We start from the raw sequence: 20024 nt of genomic DNA on the forward strand, positions 1-20024 counted from the left end.
CTATCTTTACAGGATTCAAGACATGTTGAGCTTGAAAATGCTCCCAATTTGGCATTTTTACACATTTCAAACTTACAATTTATTAGTAATTTTATTAGTTTATTAGAGAAGCGACAGTGACCAATATTATTTGACACTTTATCATTCTATATTTCTATGGGGCACCGCCCATAGAAACGATGTCAGTTAATCGTGGACAGTGACATGCCATAACTACAATTGCGTTGTCCGAGGCCATGTGAACACGCTAAAATTGTCGTAGAAACCTATCTGAAATTTGGCATAGGACGCAGGTGTAAATCAGAGTGTAATGTGAAGAATGTATATGTAACAGGGGCCCAACATAGTGACCTAAAGTGCTTTGAAGTTGGTCAGAAAAAGATGACAGTTTGTGGGATAAAATTGATGCATTCATTTTGTCACCTAGAGTCTCGAACGGGTAACCGAGATTGGTTTGAGACCAAAAACGTTACCGAGCTTAGAGGTTCACATGAGTCTGAACTGCATGATTTTATTTTTTATTTCTTATTAATATAATGATTCTCGTTCATTTCGTACCATAATTGTCATAAGTGCAGCATAATTTTTATTGAGACATTTGCACATGAAAACTGTAGAACGACGTGTTATAGCAGAGATGAATATCACGGTCGTGTGGGTAAGTTGGGAAGCGCCACAATTTGAGAAGGATGATGACGTCTCTTCTCGTCTGCACCAATCCCAGGCAAACGCATGGATTAGGAATTTTACTCTTTTTCGGCTTTCGGCTCCTCACTTCCACCTGACAGATCAACGCTTCAAGAGTTCAAGACAACATAGAACATCGGTCCTAATCCTGATTATAATTTAACCCCTCCACCATTCAGTAATTTCTAGGTTCATTTGTAGTGAAACAGCAGTGTTGACGACAACTGTGGGTGGCTGAAAATTTCTATTCACGAACGATAAAAAATAGGTAAGTTTGCTGTAATATATTTCGAGAATGTTTGATTAACTCGTTATAAAAGTGATATTATAATATTGCAGTGTATTTTCTCTCAAAAATGGCTTGGTCGTATTTACGCTTGAGTTGTAGCACGTTAGGAGCTATACTTTTCGGTCTCTTAGTCGTCACCAATCTGTCTTCAGCTCTCAAGTTGGATGAATGTGAAGGTACGTCATAAGTGGTGTATCAAATGCTATTCATTGTTGAGAATGTAAGATTAATGTAATTTAATTTTTTCAAATAGTTTGTATAACTGTGATGGATAGATTCGCTAACAGCTTAGAAAGTGATGTCAAGAAGGATCCAAAGGCGATTGAGACTGAATTTAGGATCTTTTGTAAGGGTACGAAAGGAAGGGAGAACCGACTGGTATTAAATTGTTATTATCTTGATTTATTAACATGAGTTTCGAAGATTGTTAAAATTTTTGTATATGATGTACAGTGCTATTACATGGGGGGTTTGGAAGAGTCTGCCACAGGAACGTTAGGAGACATGTCAAAGCCCATGTCGTGGGGATTGCCCGGCGATAAGATCTGTGAGAAGTTGAAGAAAAAGGACTCGGCAATCTGCGAACTTCGATACGGTAATTATTAATTGATTACAAAAGGCTAGTAGAAGATACATTCACGCTTTAAGTGTAATTTATACTGGTGGCTCTTTATTTTCACAGAGAAAACGATTGATCTGAAGACAGTGGATTTGAAGAAACTAAAAGTTCGAGATTTAAAGAAGATTCTAAACGATTGGGACGAAAATTGTGAAGGTTGCATTGAGAAGTCAGATTTCATCAAACGGATTGAAGAATTGAAACCAAGATACATGAGGAACGAATTGTAACAATGTCTGTTTTTAAGTTACTCAATTTGATACGTGGTAAAAACCGGGGTCAGTGGTACGTGTTGTTATTTATTGGTAATTATTATATACCAGTGTGTGTATGGGTGTAACTATTTGTTAAGTTGTTACGTTAACTTCGGCTCCTTTGTTGCACAAAACACTTTTGTAACAAAATCTATTCAATGGCTTTAATTACGACAACTATGCATTACGTTAATAAAAATTTGGCTACGATATATGAGTAAACGAAGTAAACGAACTGCATCTCTTGATTATTACATGTACATATTAAGTTCTAGTGGTAATTAGGTATTGCTTAATATCTAAGACGTGTGGTACGTACGTACTGTGTTTTAAATTATAAATAGATTGTCTGGTACAGTGATTGCCAAAACCCTCATTATAGGTCACCACAAGTTACGTTCGCACTAGTGATTAAGATATGTACATTCAGAACGTCGAAACTGCGGTTATGCATATACATAAACTTCAACCTACATTTTCATCTAGACTTTGATAATGCATAATTAATACACGGCTTTGAGCGGCCCGTCGGCATTAGCTATTCATGGATTTTCATCAAGCAAAGGTAGTAGATTACAAATTCAATGAAATAACGATTCCAGCATGGCGTATAATAACAGGATTCCAGCTGCGGGAGTGAAAGGATGAATGAGGGTCTGACCTGACCACAAGACAGCAAATGCCCCGAATCGGATCAAATTGAGACAAAAGTGGAAAGTTGGATCAGCTCCGGGCAGGCAAGCAGGGCTGAAGCAGGGGTTGATTGCTTTCACTCCCACATTTACTCTGCACAGAGCGACGAGCTGGGCAGAGTGAAAGTGCGAAAGAGGGTTTCTCTGCTCGTTTATGTATAAATACTCAGGATGCACATGTAAACATCGCAGTCTGCGGGCAGAATCTGAAGCCACCACACACTCTCGCACCACCCATTCAGTTTTAGATCTAAATTTAGTCTGCAATGGGGAAGCTTCACCAACAAGGACGACAGCCGCAGGTGGGCAGTGGGGCAACGTCGTCAAACGCCAAGAAGAACGTGCAGTCTGCGGCAGAAAAACTTCACGAATTGGGGTCTTTGAAGGAGTTTGTGAGGTTGAAAAGCATTCAGTCCATGCTCCACGCCTTGGACTTGGACATTGTTGTTGAGCCCACGAAGAAGGGGAGGAGGAAAAGGAAGACTGGAGAAAGTGATGATGAAGGAGAAGCCGCTTCGGCAGACAAAGACAATGCTTCTCCTGCCGCTGCTGAGATGGATAGCGATCCAACAACAAAGGAGGAGAGGAGAGAAAGTGGGACAGCAGCAACACCAGAGGAATTGGCGATCGTAAGACCTGGTGACTGTGATGCCGATAAGACACTCATCATCCTCAGCAAAGTTTCTCGCTCTTGCAGGAGGATTGTGGACAAATTCTGTTTTTTCCCAAACCCCAGGAAATTATCTACTTCGAATTTTTTCGGTGTCTTTTTCTCAATCCTTGCTTTCATCTTCTACTTTGAGCTCCACACCACACCGGGTTTTACAAGAATGTGGCTGAAATGGGAAAATGTTGAGCTCCGTTCTGTGGAGGTAAGTTGACATTTTAAACACAATATCTGACAATAAATATGTATGTAAGAGGAGATTTCCAAGTACTTATTATTAGAGGAGGAGGATCATCGATGTGGTTTAGAAAATACTAAAGCATAAGTGATGTAGTGAACGAGCAATGAATCAGATTCTCATATCATGCAGCGAATGGCGTTGTTCGTTGTTGAATAGATCGGAAATGTCAAAATCGTGTACAACTTGTGACATGAAAAACAACTTTCACATAATAAGCGTTGACTGGCATTCATTTCTGGTGATGAGTGAGCCTTATACCAAATATGTGGACGGAAAATAAATATATCCAAATATACGCTCGACTTGAGTTCATTAAATTTCTTTCAACACTATCAACTTCATTCGCGTGAAATATACTTAAATTCAAAATCAATATTCAGTACCATGCAAGAATATTTTTATTATTCGTAGACGTGAATTCCTTATTGAAGAAGAACAAATGGGAAAATTGAGACTGTGAGAGAAATAAATAATAAAAATAACTGGCACATACGTGTATCTACTGTGTTGTAATTATTATTATTGTTACAATTTTTTTTACAAGTCAAAGACCACGAATGAGAAATGTTACGTTATTTGGTCTCTTATTTATGGAGATAAAAACAGTAGGATGACGCTCTAATTAAATTAATTTTCCATTTTCCAGTGCACCATAGAATCGCCTCACTTGGCGATGGAGCTTTTTCGACCCCCGGTCGCTTGCAGCATTTGTCACAACGTCACCTCCGTAGATCGAGTTTCAAACATATCCCCAAAGGACTTCGAGAGACTGTGAGTTGGTTTCAGCCCATTCTAATTAACAATTTGTGCAAAACTGAAACCAATTTAAATTTCAACTGCCCGAATCTCACGTATACGAACTCTTATGTGTGCATGTACAAATGCGTGCATGGCATGAAGTGCTTGGCTTACATTACTTTTGTATGAGCTTAACCAACCACCAATTAATTTCAGTCGTCGTTCTGGGCAGGAAGACCGAACGGTGGGTGCAACTCGGTGAAAGTAAGCGACAGGAAGTACATAATTTGCAGCAGTCTGCATAACCACACAAAACGCGTAGTTCACAGTTGGTGCAACGACAAAATAATGATTTCCAGGCATGTTTCGTAAAGGGTTGGATGATTATCCTTCAGGGAACAACTGATTCAAAGTTTGGGAGTTCGCAAAATGATTATTAATCGTTATCCGCTGTTGTTTATTGTTTGAGAATGAATGACTCCTGGGCTAGTTGCGTGGATTAATTATAAATTAATTATAAATATATATATTCAAGAGCTTGTTGAAATTGGAAGTATCGAAGTTTGCGAATCCTATTAGCAGAATAATTTTGGACAAGTCAATGGTTGCATAATCTAATTTATTAGCAGTATTTACTAGGAATGGTAAATGGATGATAATTTTTTATAGGGACAGGGGCATTGTGAGACAAGTTTTTATTTTTTAAAACGGCTATAGAAGCAGTGAATTAGTGCAAAATTAAATACTTTATATGTGTAGGACCATTAACTTAATTCATGGTCTTTGAATTTCTTTATACATTATGATCAAGATTGGTTGCCTTGAAATTGTAATTCTTTTACATGCACAAAGTACAATGCTATGTTCGATGCGATGCGGATTTTGTGGCCATTCACTTAAAATCTCATTATCCCCGCTTTGAGACTTACCATCATTTCTAGAAACCCAGAGCTTTTAGCTGTACATAGAAGTAAAGTAGTATTTCTTTATTTGAGACAATATGATAGCAAATTTATTTGCAGGATAGGAAGTCCTGTTAACTAGTCTAATGACACACCTTATTTACGCAGATACGCTTACTCTGGAACACCAGTTGTTGTCACCGATGCGATGCGTCAGTGGTCAGCCGCCTCTTCCTTCAACTTTGGGTTTTTCAAGGTAAGAATAAGCCTTCCAGTTTGAGAAGTCAATGAGTATGTATATGCATCCAATCATATAACTTTTTTGGATAAAGCTTAGCGTTTAACTTGATGAATTATTATTTACCGACTGATTATACATTTGGACCTCAATTGAAACATTTTTTGCAAAGACGTTGATCTTCCGATTGATAATTTATCACTACAAAATTCGAATAAACGCCTTGGCTGTGGCCTCCGCAATAAAACTGAACTGTCAACCGAGCACTTATAAATGTCCTTGTTCAGCTTCACGCTTTCACTCTGCCAACTTCGTGCTCGTATCGTGTGTACAGGAACTAGGAAGGAAGCCACGTGAGACGAGAGTTGTGTGCGAAATCCATACAATGCTCACTCACTCGCGTCTCATCACTATTGCTTTGAACGTAAATTCACAAAAAGCTGTGAAATTTATTGCATTCCTGAACAGTTCGTCCCATTCCCGGATTTACGAAATAAGGGGATATCAGAGTTTTGCTCAGAATACGAATTGACTTATGGTGAACGCTACAGTTGACAGCTCATATCTATATATCAGCTATATAGGTATATATAATATTCTAATATACATATATTCTAAGTTATATTATGTGGAATAATAATTCCACCCAGCAATACCTTTGATCCATCGTCAAGCACGGTCGTGCAGTAGTGTAGCATTGCATTTGCATTACTTGCTGAAGGACTTTTTGTGAAAGTCTGTCTCCATCCGGATTTGAAGCATTTTGGGGCATTTTTTGAGCTGGAGGGTCTCCGCTGCTCTACTTGTTATGGTTCACTAGACTTTATTGTATGATCGTGGATCAAGGAAACGAAACTCCCGGAATGATTTACTTGTGAGAGAGCATAAAAAGTTGACCACACGAAAATAGAGAGATGTGAGTTTTGCCCACCATAAACTGACTGGAAGAATAAGGTTAACGATTCTATCCAACTTTATCATTTGGCTCTCAGAGGGACAGTGTTTAGGAAAAAATTAAATTTTTTGCTCATTTATCCTCAACTCGTCCTCACCAACATTCGCCATTACCCACTTTCTCCTCGGGGTTATCAACGAACTGAATGCATATAAATAAAAACCAGCACAGTTTGTGACGAGAGTTGTTGGCAATGTTGATCCCCCTGAAAGTCTACTGACTGAATGAAGACGATTTCGTAATCTCCAGGGATTTTTTGTTTGCAGGGAATCTACGAGGAAGGAAGTCGATCTCTGGAGCACCTTGGAGAGGTGAGAGGACTGTCCACGGTTTCTAAATATATTATTCAAGGACAATGCCAATTTTTGAGCTGCTTTTGAGAAAATCATGAAATCTCTAAAATTTCTTAGGACTGTTTGTTCTTCCCGTACGCCACAGAATTCCACAGTCTCGCGGAAGTCTTCAACATGTCCCAAGAAAGATATCAGGAGCCTTGGTACATTGGATGGTAAGTGAAATGTTGATGTTCTTGATGCAGTGCTACTACATGCTACAATTTACTATGAAATCGTACTACCACTTTCTCCTGCTCAACGATCTCAGCAGCAGCCAAAGCTAAATAAGTAGATCTGGAGCAATCAACGAACCCACCAAACTTTCAATGGTTGAGATAGTAGAAAGTATCAGGGCACCCACTCCTCAGTCGTTATTTAACTCGGAATGCACAAACACACAGGGCATCATTATCGCTATACGTACACAAACCAGACCAGATACGACCACTCCATTAAGATTGGAACGAAAAACTTTCACTGGAGCCAAACGGTTAAGCTTGGCTAACTTTGAAACCATAATCCTCCTGTTGTTGGCTTCAGCACCACCAAATTCTCGCACAGCTCTGTTGTGTTGTTGCTTTATCTTTGTATTCTCTTTTGGTGGAGGAGTCGCTCGATCACCAGAAAGCTGTGAACTAAAAATGTGTGCGGTTGGTTGAATTGAAATAACATTGCGAGGTTAATCCCTGATCCTCATCGTGCCAATGTAAATGCGGGGAGAATTCTATTCTATTTCGCGAGGGACAAGTCGCATTCTTTTATTACGTGTTTCGAGATCTGTTTGGAATATTTTTCCATTCTTATTCACCGCCGCAACTTGCTCGACTTTCTTTTTTCTTACTTCCTCTCCCGATTTTCCTTCCCTCGCCACGAGCAAAAAAAAGAAAGAAATAACCAACAGCCACATCATACGAGGTTCTCCAGTGTACATTATCTCCTATCTGCTCCTCAGTTTGGCTGTGGAAATTTGGCGTCTGTGTGCTAATCCGAAGAGACTTTATTTGTCTTTCCCTTTGTGAGGGAATGGCATGTAGGGTACGCCAATATCATCAAAATAATGCTCATTACGGTTGGTGTTGTGTTTCACATCTTTCGATGTACACACGAGAGTCGCAACTATCGATTTATTCGTATCCCTATTCCAATGACAACTAATAAGGTTGTCCATGTTACAAATAATTTACGGTCATGCTGAAGGCATTTACGGACATGATGTAATGAAGAGAAAGTGTTGTACTGATTCTGGAATCTTCTTTGAAATGCGAAGTTGAACACAGTTAACTTTGATATATAATGGCGAATTGGATGAGTTTTATTCAATATTGAAGGCTTTGTTGATTTACTGTATTCCATGTCACCACCATCCTGCATGAAGATCCCGAAATAAATAATAATAATGGCATCGTTATCTCCTTGTACATATTGTGTATCAAGCTCGCATTCTGCACTCCTCAGTTTGGAATATTTCACTAATCGGCGGCTCAATTTCAGATAAGTATGTATGCACAATAGGTACACACTACATGTACATGTAGAATCACTAACGCTAAATAATGTGATTTGCATTATTTGGATAATCCAGTTTAAATAATAGCATTATCAACTCAGATGGAGAAGATACTCGGTCGTATAATAAAACAAATTAAATCAACGGATTCTGATATTGATTTATGATGACAATTTTCATCCAATCATCTCTTATCTCATCCATAATGCTCCTGCTGATGCGCTATAAGTGATTTATATCAGAATTAGGATTGTACGATTCCCTGCGAATAAACTCCAATACTTTCCCTCCTTCCCAATATTCCACATAAATTTGTGCCTTAGATTCCAAAATAGATAAATTTTCGGAATTTTGAGGGAATATTGGGAAGTTTAAGAGAATTGAGAATAATTTCGCCTGCCTTTATTTACACGTACATTAGGGTGATGAGAGTCTACAGCTTTTCCCTTTGCGGTGAAGCTGATTTAACCAACACCTACTGCCCAGTGTGGGAGGAAGGACGGGGTTATTTCATCCTTTTAATTGCACACACCCCAGTCTCACCTAAGCAATCCTCTTTAAGGGTTTTGTATAAAAGAGTTAAATCAGTACCTAGATCCCGCATAATTAACTTTCCGGAAAATTGAACTAAAACTTTAAAAATCCCCTAAAAATAATCAAAAATCCCCTAAAAATCCCCTGAAAAATTGGGAATTTTACGAATGTCGAAATTCCCTAGGAGCAGGAATGATACAGCCCTGATCAGAATAACTTTTATTTGTTTACTTGGACCAAGATAATGCTTCAGCTCAGCTCATTGAGGGGCAAACGCGACTGAACGCGACTTTCTATAAAGCCTGAAATGGGACGAGTCAGGAGAAAGTCGGAACGGAAGTTGGTCCTGACGCAGGCGAAAGAATATTTGTGAGAATAAGTGGCGAACTTGGTTTCCCGTTCACTCTTCAGGATGCGAACTTTCAATTTCCTTCGCATCCAATGACTCGATCAAAGATTCGCATTTCCTCTCTCTCTCTGACTGAATGGTGAAAGGATGGAATCCACTTTCCTTCATCTGCACTCTTTTCGTAGCATTACATATTTACAACTTTGCACAGAATGTTCCACATACTGTCCGTACGGCAGGAATATGCACCACATATGCGTTAAATAAAATCACGTCCCTACACTAATCGGATCGGTAGTCGAGCAGCTGCATGGTTGGTCATAGATTCAAAGTAGAGATTATTTCCTGGAATTTCGTGGTGGATTTTTTCCCTCTGATTTTTTTAAACGTAAACTGGTCAGAAAATTGAATGGACTGGTGCCTTGGAAGGTTTGATGTTTGCAGAGTGACGAGTAAACAGGATGTTTTTGTCCAAGGAGGGAGTAGTATAAGGAGTATAAGATGGATGAACGGTGGGGATCTGAAGCAACAGTTTATAGGTTCAGCCCCACTGGAGATAAGAAATGATGCCAAGTCCTTTGATCTCTGACGAAACACATTGATTTGATGTCCATTCAACATTACAGCCTTCTCCTCGTTTGACATAGCAATTTCAAAATCTACTCCAGCTTGGCCGTGCACCGCTTTGATATTTCGTCAGCCTTTCCTTCCCTTTACCGTTGGATTCCTTTTTTGCCTCTGGGGTCCGTCTTTGATTTTCTCAAAATCATTTCCAACCTATGCATTATCAGGCTCGGTCCATCGGGATCGGAGGCTGCAAGTTGAATAAAATTCACAAAGTTAGTCTAACAGTTTTGCTCTCCTCACTTTCGCTGGGTCGCTATTTGTACACAGCTTTACTACTTTTAGCCTGTGCAACGTAGTTGTGAAAGGGACGCGTCGTCCAGCAAATGTTCCAACGAAATGTTGCTAAAAACAAAGTAAATAAAATTAATTTGCTCCACATCTCTGGCCTGTTCGCCTGTGGGGCACGGTGGTACAGAATTTCCAATTAGTTTCTTGCAAGTAGGACACCCACTCGTAAAAAAACGGTCAAACGTGTAAAATGAGATAGCGTAGGACGCATTGCACTGCAGCCAAATAAATCCTGTCGCATTTGTAATTTATTCCAAAGCGGGGAGAAAGCGAAAGATAAGGTCTGCAAGTTTCCGTTCAGTCAGTTGAGAACGAACCTAATTGAGGGAAAAGAAAGACAGAAGTGTACTCGCTGCTTGAGAAACTTGGAATTTCACTTCCCGAAGCCATCGCAGTAGTCACGCCACTATTTAACTGTAGTCTCTGCTGTTTTGAACTATTTGGTCTTTTCGTACAGCTCCCATTGTGATCTGTAAGGGATATATATAACATCCAATTAAGTCAAGTTTTGGCTGGTCGTTTCGTTTTTGAAGCACACTCTCTTGAGCTAAAAATTCGACACGATCTAATTATGGAATTGTTTCGACTCCTTCTTTCCAAGTGCTTATTCTCTGGAAGAGAAAGGCTATTAGGCGTTGTGCTCCGTTATCTAATTTATATTTTCCTCTGCTTCTTCATTTTCTAAACTATTTTACGTAGTTGGTTAACTTGAGCATAAGTTTTTCAAGAATGACGAATGTCTTCATAAATCATAAGACAATTATTGTGAGGGAAAAGTTTCTTTAATAACGACTTGAAATGAGATTCGAAAACTTGGACAAAGACGTTTTGTTTGTTTTGTTTATTTTTGTCTCGCAAATTATAATTCTAGTTAGAAATCCTTGATTGTTTGCTGTTGTTTTGAACTTTGACTTTTTCTGTCCTTCACTTGAAATTATGAACAATATTAGGAATTATTTTATTATTAAAACCAGCATAATATGGCTTTCACGTGGAGTGAACCTAGATATTGTGCAATGTTTCCTTATGGAATTCTGGATGCCTTTGATATCCATTCTTTCGTTATCTAACAAAGTTTGCAATGTAATTAACGCTCCAGTCAGAATATTATTCATTTCACCCTGTTCAAGCACACTTCAAAGTTAAAGTACGTAAAGAGAAAGCGATCTCTCATCATCATGTACCCGTTCCACTCTTCTAGTTAGTTGTGCACAGATACCGATAAATACATACGACGATCTGCTCTGAACTCGTTTAGAATAAAACGCATAGGTAAATGATCCATACGAACTCTGTATTTGGTCCATATTTTCAGGAGCAACTGTGACGCCGACACATCGCATATTCTTCGACAACACTACCACCGTCCATACTTTTTACCTGAGAGAAGTGGTAATACAACTTTTTTGTTCCAAAATTATATTTATGAATTTCAAGCTCTTGTGCGTAATTAAAAAATAATGATTTTTTGAATTGAAGAGTCAACGCATGCTGATTGGCTATTCATGGGAACTCCGGGCTACGGTGCGCACATGCACGTAAGTGAAAGTTACATATCATTAGCTGTACAAAGTTTCATTACAAATTTCCCCCAATGGCAATCTAAAACTATAGTTGAGCGAATTGTGATACGAATCATTTCGGTAAATTGCACCCAATCTCTAACAAATCTGATTTCTTTTCCAAAAGATCGATCACGTGATTAATCCATCATGGCAGGCGCAAATAAAGGGAAAAAAACGATGGTTCCTCCAGCCTCCGCCGGAATGCTTTTACGAATGTCAGTCCCTTTCCGTCGATGTCCAGCCAGGAGATATAAGTATGTTCATTACTCTTTCCTTCATCTTCAACTAAACAGATATGCGAGAGATCTTCTTAGGCATTCCGCGGAAAGCAATTTATTCTGACCACGCTAATGCGTCTTCATTGGTTGGTTGGTACGCGATGAGGAACTAAATACATCGTGGTAAAGTAGTTGAGAGGTAAACCCTTTCATCATCAAATCCACGGAGAGGGAATGGCAACGCGTCCACGATGCCCAGTCACAAACTTCTTGTATTTCATACTCATGCTGCAAAACTAACAACGTCACATGTCAGGCAAAGGGAGTGAAAGTGAATAAATCTCGTGATTTTGTTAGATTGAAAGCATCAGTAAATCAATAAACCCGACTGGTCGATTACTTTTAAACACATTTTTGTACATTGAGATTTCACATTACATATTTATTTCTTTACTTTCTCCCAAAATGGAGAGATGATTAGGAGAAAATACTCCAATTTTTTAACAGGTCTGTCCTGAGGCCCGAAGTTGTGTTATATTATGACTAAAGTATTGCTGCATGTGCATACCGAGTTTCATTGAAATTTGACTCAAATCACAAAAGTTATGTTGCATCACAAAAAATAATTAAATACCTTTCATGTCTCAAAAGTACGAAATATGTATGACGTTTTTTGTATTTGGAAGAAAAGTTTCACCATTAAATCCTCTTCTATATACGTAAACTGTAGAGATCACATCATTATTGAATTCATTGAATTTGCAGCACTTTCTAAGTAGACAGTAGAACGTTGCCATTAGAGCAAGTAGACATCACCCTGGGCACAAGATAAGCTGCTTATGCTTAGTTAGCTGTCATAATATTGTGCATCAATACATCTTGAGCATATCAGGTAACAACTCTCTTTTCAAATACTATTTTGGGAATTGCGCAAAGAACCACGAAATGGAAACGACATTAATTGATCGCAATGTGTAATGCGTTGTGATGTCGTTATGCAATTATCCGTGGCGTCGAGCATATTTTATTTTTGTGTGAGTTGATATATCGGCCAGGCCTAAATCACTTGGCGAAATAAGTGTAATTGAGTGGCACCGTGCATGGCATGACATGTGTACGTGTCTGTCTGTGTAGGCAGATCAAAAGAAGATGGGCTGATTAAATTGGAAACGAAATGAGTCGTCAGTTTCTGCTGGAGATGGAGAGAAAAAGTGTTATGACGTTCACCCAGCCAGCACCGACGAATTAAAAGTAGTGTAACTAATAATCCCTCCTGGGAATGATTTCACATGCATGCCTACAGAACTGATACCGAGAAAAAACAACTTTCCATCTGAACTGAACTGTTGATGTTATTTCGTATTATGTGATTTTCTCTATTACGGTTGCTCTGGGTTAGATTAAGTTACGGTCCGACTAACCTTACCGATCTTGTTTCAGAGTGATGCATCAGTGTGATTTGCTTATATTCATTATGGGCAGAAAAGATGTACACCGTTCCCAATATTCATACTTTGATTGTCATTTTGTTGTAGTAACCCTCAACACGAACTGGTGGTATCATCAGACTCAGATTCTCCCAGGGGAAGTAAGCATCACGATTGGAAGTGAGTATGACTGATCCTAAAAGGATCTACTTCATTCAGCCGTACTTCATTTCTTCACCAACGCCGCCGCTCACCCATTTTCCTTCATCTTCACATTTCTCGAGAAAAAAACAAATGACATCCATCAACAAGCAGAGTTCCGATCGAAGAAGACGAGAATTTCAAGATTGGATCCTGAAAGAGAAAGGTTGGACCTGTCCAATGCGATGCCGTGAATGATGCTTCAATCTGCATGATGTGACACGGAGCCATCCTTATTCTTCACTTCTGCATAGTTACATGTGTAGATCGCATTATCCATTATTCCATTATGCACACATAAATATTGGCTTTGTAGATAAGTACATTTGTGTGTGTTTGAATTTGGGTTGGAAACCTCTCCTGCTTCCAAAGCCCTTATGCAAAAGAAAATTATGTGTCACCAAAGATTAATGAACGGGGTAATATAACTTCGTATTTATGTAACTGTACAAGTGACTGTGCATCCATTCATTCCAAGTACCTGTCTCATTGATCGCATGTGCGTATCTAAAAGTCCTCTAAATAGATAATGTCCCGATATTTATCCCTGAGTGAAATAAATTTATAAAGATGACTTCTTTTTGAGGTTACCTTAAACAAATTATAAATTCATTAAAATGTTATTTACAATAAAATAGATTGAAGTACAATTATTTAGCATTGGGTATAGATTATATTTATTTAGCTCTAAAATATTTATATAAATATTAACGAATATCTTAATGTTCATTATTTAAGCGTCTCCAAATGCCCTGCTTTATAGACACTTTTGTGAACTCGTCAGTATCCAGTAGAGAGACATTCACACTTTGCTATCTACATATACCTATATAAATAATAATTGATGTACTTAATTAAAAATGATAATAAATGGGATGGTAAAACAATATTCGTTTGCTTCTTGGATTCCTTGTGCGTCATTTGGACGCAGCATCAAAGATACATAATTCATTGGTTCCGTATGCATACATCTCTCTACGAAGCATACGACATCCCAATATTTGTGTCCAACTTCAAGTGTCGTGTCTTCAAAATTTGATGCATGCATATTTTACAAAGGTGAAAATTCTGTTTTCAGAAACGCCATTGAGATTCGCGAGACCACAGCGACAATTTCAAAGGGATAAAGTCGAGCACTATGTGCATTTATTTTGCTCGCTCTACTAACGCCATGTCAAGTTAATGTCGACCTCTTCCACCACGGTCGACAGTTTTAAGAACTCCGCTCACTCACTCTCTCTCTTCCTCGACAAGATGAGCTTAAATAAATAAAAACCATTTACCATAAAAGCTTCTGGACCAGAAATGTGTCTTATTTATCGCATCAGAATTCTAGCAGCAGAATAATAAGGACAAACTATTTTTAGCTTTATCAAAGTGCACTACGTTGCTCGGAAGAATACTAATATTAAATTTCTTTCGATTTGCCAGATATACATTTGTAACTCCAAGGTTTTGGTTGTTACACACTTATTCGCCAACATGGAAGAAAAGCATCTTTGCTATGAATGTACATTTGGATGTTCTGGAAAAGCCAAGAATTGTGCAATTTGGTTTTATTCATACGTAAGAAAAACACAAAAACACTACTGCAGAATAAAATATCCCCAGGGCACTCATACTTACGTTAGACTAGTTATTGTTGTACACATGTGTGTGTATATCGCATTCACCTACCTGAACATCAACAATCCGTCCTGCATGTACATATCTTATACTGAGGATGAGTCTTTAAGGCGAATAGTGATAAAGTTTTTTTTTACTTTAGTACATAGGTGAAATTCATCCTCAGCTGTAGAAAACTGAGATTGTAGTACAAAAATAAATAGTTTGACCAGGTTAAGGTTTCTAGGAATCTGCACCTTTGAGAAACTTTTTGTACATTCACAACACATAAAAGAGTAAGTGCACACTAATTAAGTTTAACTACTTATTTGTTGGATCCATGTCGGATAAAGCCGTGTGTCTGGGTGCATAGGACATGGGGGCAGGTGAGAGTCGCCACGGGGGTCATTCTGGGGAGGAGGACGACGACGAGGATGAGGACTGGATGCAGGCCGACAAGTACGCCGAGTGGGACTGTGCGGACCACATAGACTACAACGGGACAGCCATGACTGTTCGGCACGTGGAAATGCCCCTCGACGAGGCTGGGAAGAGGCGGGTCACCACGAACAGTGGGGGAGGCTACGGCTTCAGCCACGAAGCCATCGTGTTTGACGTGATGTGCGCTGATGGACGAGTGACAAAATTCACGGCAGAGTTTACATTCAAAGGTTAGTATTCATTAATTGTGCCGTTATTGTAATAAGTTATAAGCTAGCTTTCCTTCCAGGAGTTCTCAAACGTTGGGGGCATCACAAAGTTATTTCGAACGTAAAGGGTCACAAGAACATCAATTTACCAATGACTGAAGTACTCAATCGAATACAGACCCCGAGAACCTATGACTTGCTGTCCTATAATTGTAAACATTACGCTGTCGATAAATTTAAACAATTCTAGATTTTATATATAGTCCAGAAATATACTCATGTAAGTCGGTCTCCATTTGGTATACGAAGATAGAAAAAATAAAATATTACAAAAAAACAGCCTCCTTGATTTAGCACTCAACTTCTCATACGCCTATTTAAGTTAAAGTACTTAAAAAATATGATAACTGATATGTGGTTTGGGCAGCGTTGGCATTCTATTATTGTGAAAAGATAAGAAACTGACGCCGCGTGGGTACGCTGCGTATGTATTTTGCATTCTCCTGATTGTGCTCGACGGTTTTCAGTTTCCACACTCACTCTCTCTGGTTTCCACACGATACCTGCTGTTCACAATTCATAAAAGTTTCCAAAAAATTTTTCACATACATTGAATTTTAATTTACTTCACCTTTAACTTCAACTTGAACATACACCTTAAAAAATACAGGAAGAGTTTTGAGGAAAATGAATAAAGTACAAACGACGATTGACCCACCTCCAGCCTGGATGCCGGAACATCAGTTTGAAGCCCAATTTTGTGGGTCTGATTACGACAATTTCATATACATCAGGCCTGCCGATTCTGCTAGTCTTGTGAGTCTGTTTTGTATTTATTTTCCACTATATTTATAATACCCTGATTAATCAAGCCTCGTTCCATTACCAGAAATAATGGAAATACAATTTTTATTAAATGTTTTTTTTTCTAGCAACGCTACACCAAATTTCGACTTACAATGGATCAACAGTATTCAAAGTTGGCGACTAATCAGTTACCTGAGGATGAAATAGTTCCAAATACGTACGTGGTGCTTAAAGAAGACAATTCTTTTCATCGAGTGAAGGTTACAGACAAGGATCACCTGGGATTTGTCCGATGCATCAAGATTGATGAAGGGACATGCGCCGTGGCGTGTCCTCGTCAAATTTTCCCGCTAACTGACGAATTTCGGAGTACCACCTGCTTTGTAAGTTTAGAATAATCTTTCGGGCGCTTGTGCTTCGTTCTATTGTATTAATATTGGACAACGCTGATTTATTTTCCAGGCAATCAAGTGCAAACTGATGGGTCTCGATATTTTTGATGGCCTTCCGCACTTGGAGTTGGGGTTTAGATTGATCAAAATGTCCGAAATTTTTAGTTGCCAATTTTATGTTGTCGATGTTCAGGGGTCTATGAATGGCATTCCTTACGTCCAGATGACTCGGTGCGGAACCGACTTGAAAGATGCCATACAAAAATTCATTCCAATCTTGTGTGAACCCTCGATGCCTAAGGTATTCCACATATTTTATTATTTGTTGTAACTAAATTGTATAATTTTAAGAAAGATTGTAAGGAAAATATTCAATGTGGATTATTATTTTGCATTGTTAGCTCGAATGTCCGTTCAGAGGAGAAGTCTTTCATGTCAACTCCAAGGCATGTGCATGGTTTCGACAATATAGCGATGATGCCTTAGCTTATAAAATTGCCCAAACTCTGCAACGGTATCAGAAGTTGGAAAATTCCAGAAAAATACAAATGAAGCTGTTTGGCCTGCATGACACCAATGTGGATCAATGTGAGTCCGAAAGTAGCAGTCGTAGCAGCAGCCTCGCAAGTTTCCACAACTCCAACAACACAATTTCAACTTCGGTATCGCAAGAAGTTAAGAAGCAAATATCGTGGAAGGGAAGTATTTTTGTCACACAATATGAGGAGGACTTGTATCGAGTAAAGGTGACACGTTTGCTGCAAAGAAATAAGGTAATTATAAAAAGTAATTAAAGTAAGGCACATTCTCAAGAGAGTGAGAAAGTAATTAACAATCATTAAAATACTCAAAAATATGTGTATGGACAGGTTGAAGTAGAATTCATTGATTTCGGCAATAGAGACACCGTTTCTAAGAGCCAATTGATCCCAGCAAGTACAATTGACGAAAATCTCAACTTTATTCCGGCTCAGGTAGAAGAATCATTTTGATAAAAATGATTTCATATTAATGTAACTAATTGAAATGGCTTTTTCGTGCTGAATTTTCTAATCCAGTGCTTGAGAGGCCGTATTGCTGGATTTTACAAGATAAATGTATCCCAATTTTGGCGTTTGATGCCGTCCAGGTCTCAACCAGCAGTAAATATTGTAGTGAGTTGCTACCTTTGCCGTTCTCATAATTTAAGCGTGGAGGAATAATTATAAACTTCTGACGGTTTTTACTCTAGATCAAGAACATGAAAGGGGATGAAGAGAATGGGATGGAAATCGAAATTTTCAGACTTCACGCTGAGACTTCAATTAGTGAGACGTGGAGGGCCTCGTCTCCAGAAAGCTTGGTATTGGCTTGGTACAACCTCAAGCCGGCAGAGGAAAACTCAACAGGTGCAACTGGAATTCGGAATGTCTCCCAATCAAGACTTGCCCTGGAAGGACGCAATTTGGATCATATTCAAAATTCATTGGCACATTTAAACTTTGAACCCTGCAGGCACTAGCGCTCATGAGTGCACTCCGAGCCGCCTATGGTGATATTTGAATCGAATTTACGTAGCAAGGGTAGAAGTAGATATGTATGTAGAGTTTTTGTATGTAGGTAATTTTTGCTGGTGAAAGGTTTTTACAGAGGAGCCAAAATATGTACAAAGTCTCCTAATGGGGTTGCATTATCGTGTTGTATATTCATTGTTTGTTTTTTGGAAAATTTGTTCTTGGTTTTCACATTTTATAAATAAAAATAGATTCTTTCAACAGCAATAAAATTGCTACGATATCCACTTTTTGTACTTTAAGCGCGTACGCTGAACAAGTTGGTGACCATATGCGTCCCCACTATCATCTATCCCCACAAATAGATTCACACTTCGCATCAAATTTATTTTCCGTGGAATTGAAGCAAAATTTGCTGGAAGAATGATTTTAACGCTATCGGGTCGGCACAGCTTCAAACTTATTTTCAAATTCAATAGCCACACAACAACAACGATGTATTTGTGCACTCATACATGCGTTGCGTTCCTCCATATTGGTTTGCATGGTAGTTTTTAGCCTGGGAAAGTTTAGTGGACCGGAAGGCACTTTGTCAGCTGCCTGAATCAAATTCATGCACACATGTAGGAACAAATAAGTCCACAACTTTCAATATATCGCACACAAAGTATGGAAAGTTTATTCCTCGTCCTCATCATCCCTTCAGCCCGGCTTAACCAATTTTGGTTAAATTTTGCACTATGGAAAGCTGGTCTGCCTTATTTATGGCACGTCCCACATAATTGGGATTAAAAGCACATTTTTTCCTTTGACGAGAGAGAGAACTTTAACTGACTAACAATTTATCAACCCGTCAGAATTTCATTTTACTTTACTAAACTGCTTTGTATTCTGAGAGTAAAGTCATTTCACAGTCTGGGTGAAGGGATTACAAAAAAACTCACTCTTTTTCAAGCTATCCTATATACTCGTAGGTACGTACACAGTTTTTTGAATTGTACATTATATTGTAGCACTGCATGATATGATATGCCATGCATGCACACTCTGCAATTTCCTATAAACGAATTTTGCGGAGCTTTTGTGAGAAGGAATGAGAGTAATATCCACTTTGGATATTCATTCATGTCACACATTGCTCAAATTTAGGAAACTCTAGTCGAGAAGAGAGGCTGGAAAAAATATAATATTTTCATGATTGAATACTTGTGCAACATGGCATGAACGTAAGTGATATGTGGAAACTCTGGTACCGTTGGGCATACATTTCGCTCATGTACATAGTACATTGCGAAAATTTATGCAATAAGCAACAGACGCCATGACTGGAAAATTGTGCAAAATACTAATTTCTCACTCCGCCCCATCTCAAAATTTGACCACGAAATGGTCATACATAAAACTACATAATACTAAAGCTCGCGATTCATGATACCAAGAGTCCACGATATCAAAGCCCTTATCCTTAGAAAGGCAACAGTTAAAATGTAGTCAATTTTTGTCGTCTTAAATTACCCCTCCCGATCGCTGTGAAACAACTCGCTTCCAACTTTCTCCACACTCTGTGCTAAAAACTATCACGCTTTCAAAAGTCATGCTTTCACTCCACAAAACTTACCTGTTTCGGGTTTCGTTTGTGTGTAGCAGGTGTGTCTGGAGGGGACTGCTTTCTCCACATAACGGCCGAATCTGAGTATGTATGCACCATTAGAGTTACATAAGTAAGCATGTAGCCAAATGGCCA

The 20024-nt window shown here is 38.7% G+C and overlaps 4 protein-coding genes across 7 annotated transcripts; all 4 read left to right on the forward strand.

Annotated features, from left to right (window-relative positions):
* Positions 1 to 746: 746 nt before the first annotated feature.
* Positions 747 to 2076, forward strand: LOC110854644 (mesencephalic astrocyte-derived neurotrophic factor homolog). Of its 2 annotated transcripts, XM_022103114.2 has the most exons (5): positions 747 to 955; positions 1027 to 1152; positions 1230 to 1354; positions 1430 to 1571; positions 1659 to 2076. In XM_022103114.2, exons 2-5 carry the CDS (start codon positions 1044 to 1046, stop codon positions 1823 to 1825), a joined length of 543 nt encoding a protein of 180 aa, XP_021958806.1. In that variant the 5' UTR covers positions 747 to 955; positions 1027 to 1043; the 3' UTR covers positions 1826 to 2076. The 2 variants fall into 2 exon arrangements, with proteins under 2 accessions (XP_021958806.1, XP_035716731.1); XM_035860838.1 differs by lacking the exon at positions 747 to 955 and having other exon boundaries at positions 1008 to 1152.
* A 584-nt stretch (positions 2077 to 2660) lies between these two features.
* Positions 2661 to 14222, forward strand: LOC110841977. 3 transcript variants are annotated; one of them, XM_035859466.1, is made up of 10 exons: positions 3062 to 3170; positions 3239 to 3413; positions 4096 to 4220; positions 5258 to 5345; positions 6549 to 6593; positions 6693 to 6790; positions 11238 to 11314; positions 11402 to 11460; positions 11612 to 11741; positions 13241 to 14222. In XM_035859466.1, exons 1-10 carry the CDS (start codon positions 3073 to 3075, stop codon positions 13324 to 13326), a joined length of 981 nt encoding a protein of 326 aa, XP_035715359.1. In that variant the 5' UTR covers positions 3062 to 3072; the 3' UTR covers positions 13327 to 14222. The 3 variants fall into 3 exon arrangements, with proteins under 3 accessions (XP_035715356.1, XP_021943372.2, XP_035715359.1); XM_022087680.2 differs by having other exon boundaries at positions 2690 to 3413; XM_035859463.1 differs by lacking the exon at positions 11612 to 11741 and having other exon boundaries at positions 2661 to 3413; positions 13241 to 13355.
* A 784-nt stretch (positions 14223 to 15006) lies between these two features.
* Positions 15007 to 15927, forward strand: LOC110842015. Its single transcript, XM_022087717.2, has 3 exons — positions 15007 to 15234; positions 15312 to 15609; positions 15669 to 15927. The coding sequence occupies exons 2-3, from the start codon at positions 15315 to 15317 to the stop codon at positions 15836 to 15838; spliced, it is 465 nt and encodes a 154-aa protein (XP_021943409.1). The 5' UTR covers positions 15007 to 15234; positions 15312 to 15314; the 3' UTR covers positions 15839 to 15927.
* Positions 15928 to 16863: 936 nt separating this feature from the next.
* On the forward strand, positions 16864 to 18493 carry LOC118438752. The gene is made up of 5 exons (XM_035859476.1): positions 16864 to 17088; positions 17189 to 17560; positions 17657 to 17761; positions 17846 to 17941; positions 18019 to 18493. The coding sequence occupies exons 1-5, from the start codon at positions 16876 to 16878 to the stop codon at positions 18286 to 18288; spliced, it is 1056 nt and encodes a 351-aa protein (XP_035715369.1). The 5' UTR covers positions 16864 to 16875; the 3' UTR covers positions 18289 to 18493.
* Positions 18494 to 20024: the final 1531 nt, after the last annotated feature.

This window comes from Folsomia candida, unplaced genomic scaffold (genome assembly GCF_002217175.1).
Source record: "Folsomia candida strain VU population unplaced genomic scaffold, ASM221717v1 Fcan01_Sc001, whole genome shotgun sequence".
NCBI lineage: Eukaryota > Metazoa > Arthropoda > Collembola > Entomobryomorpha > Isotomidae > Folsomia > Folsomia candida.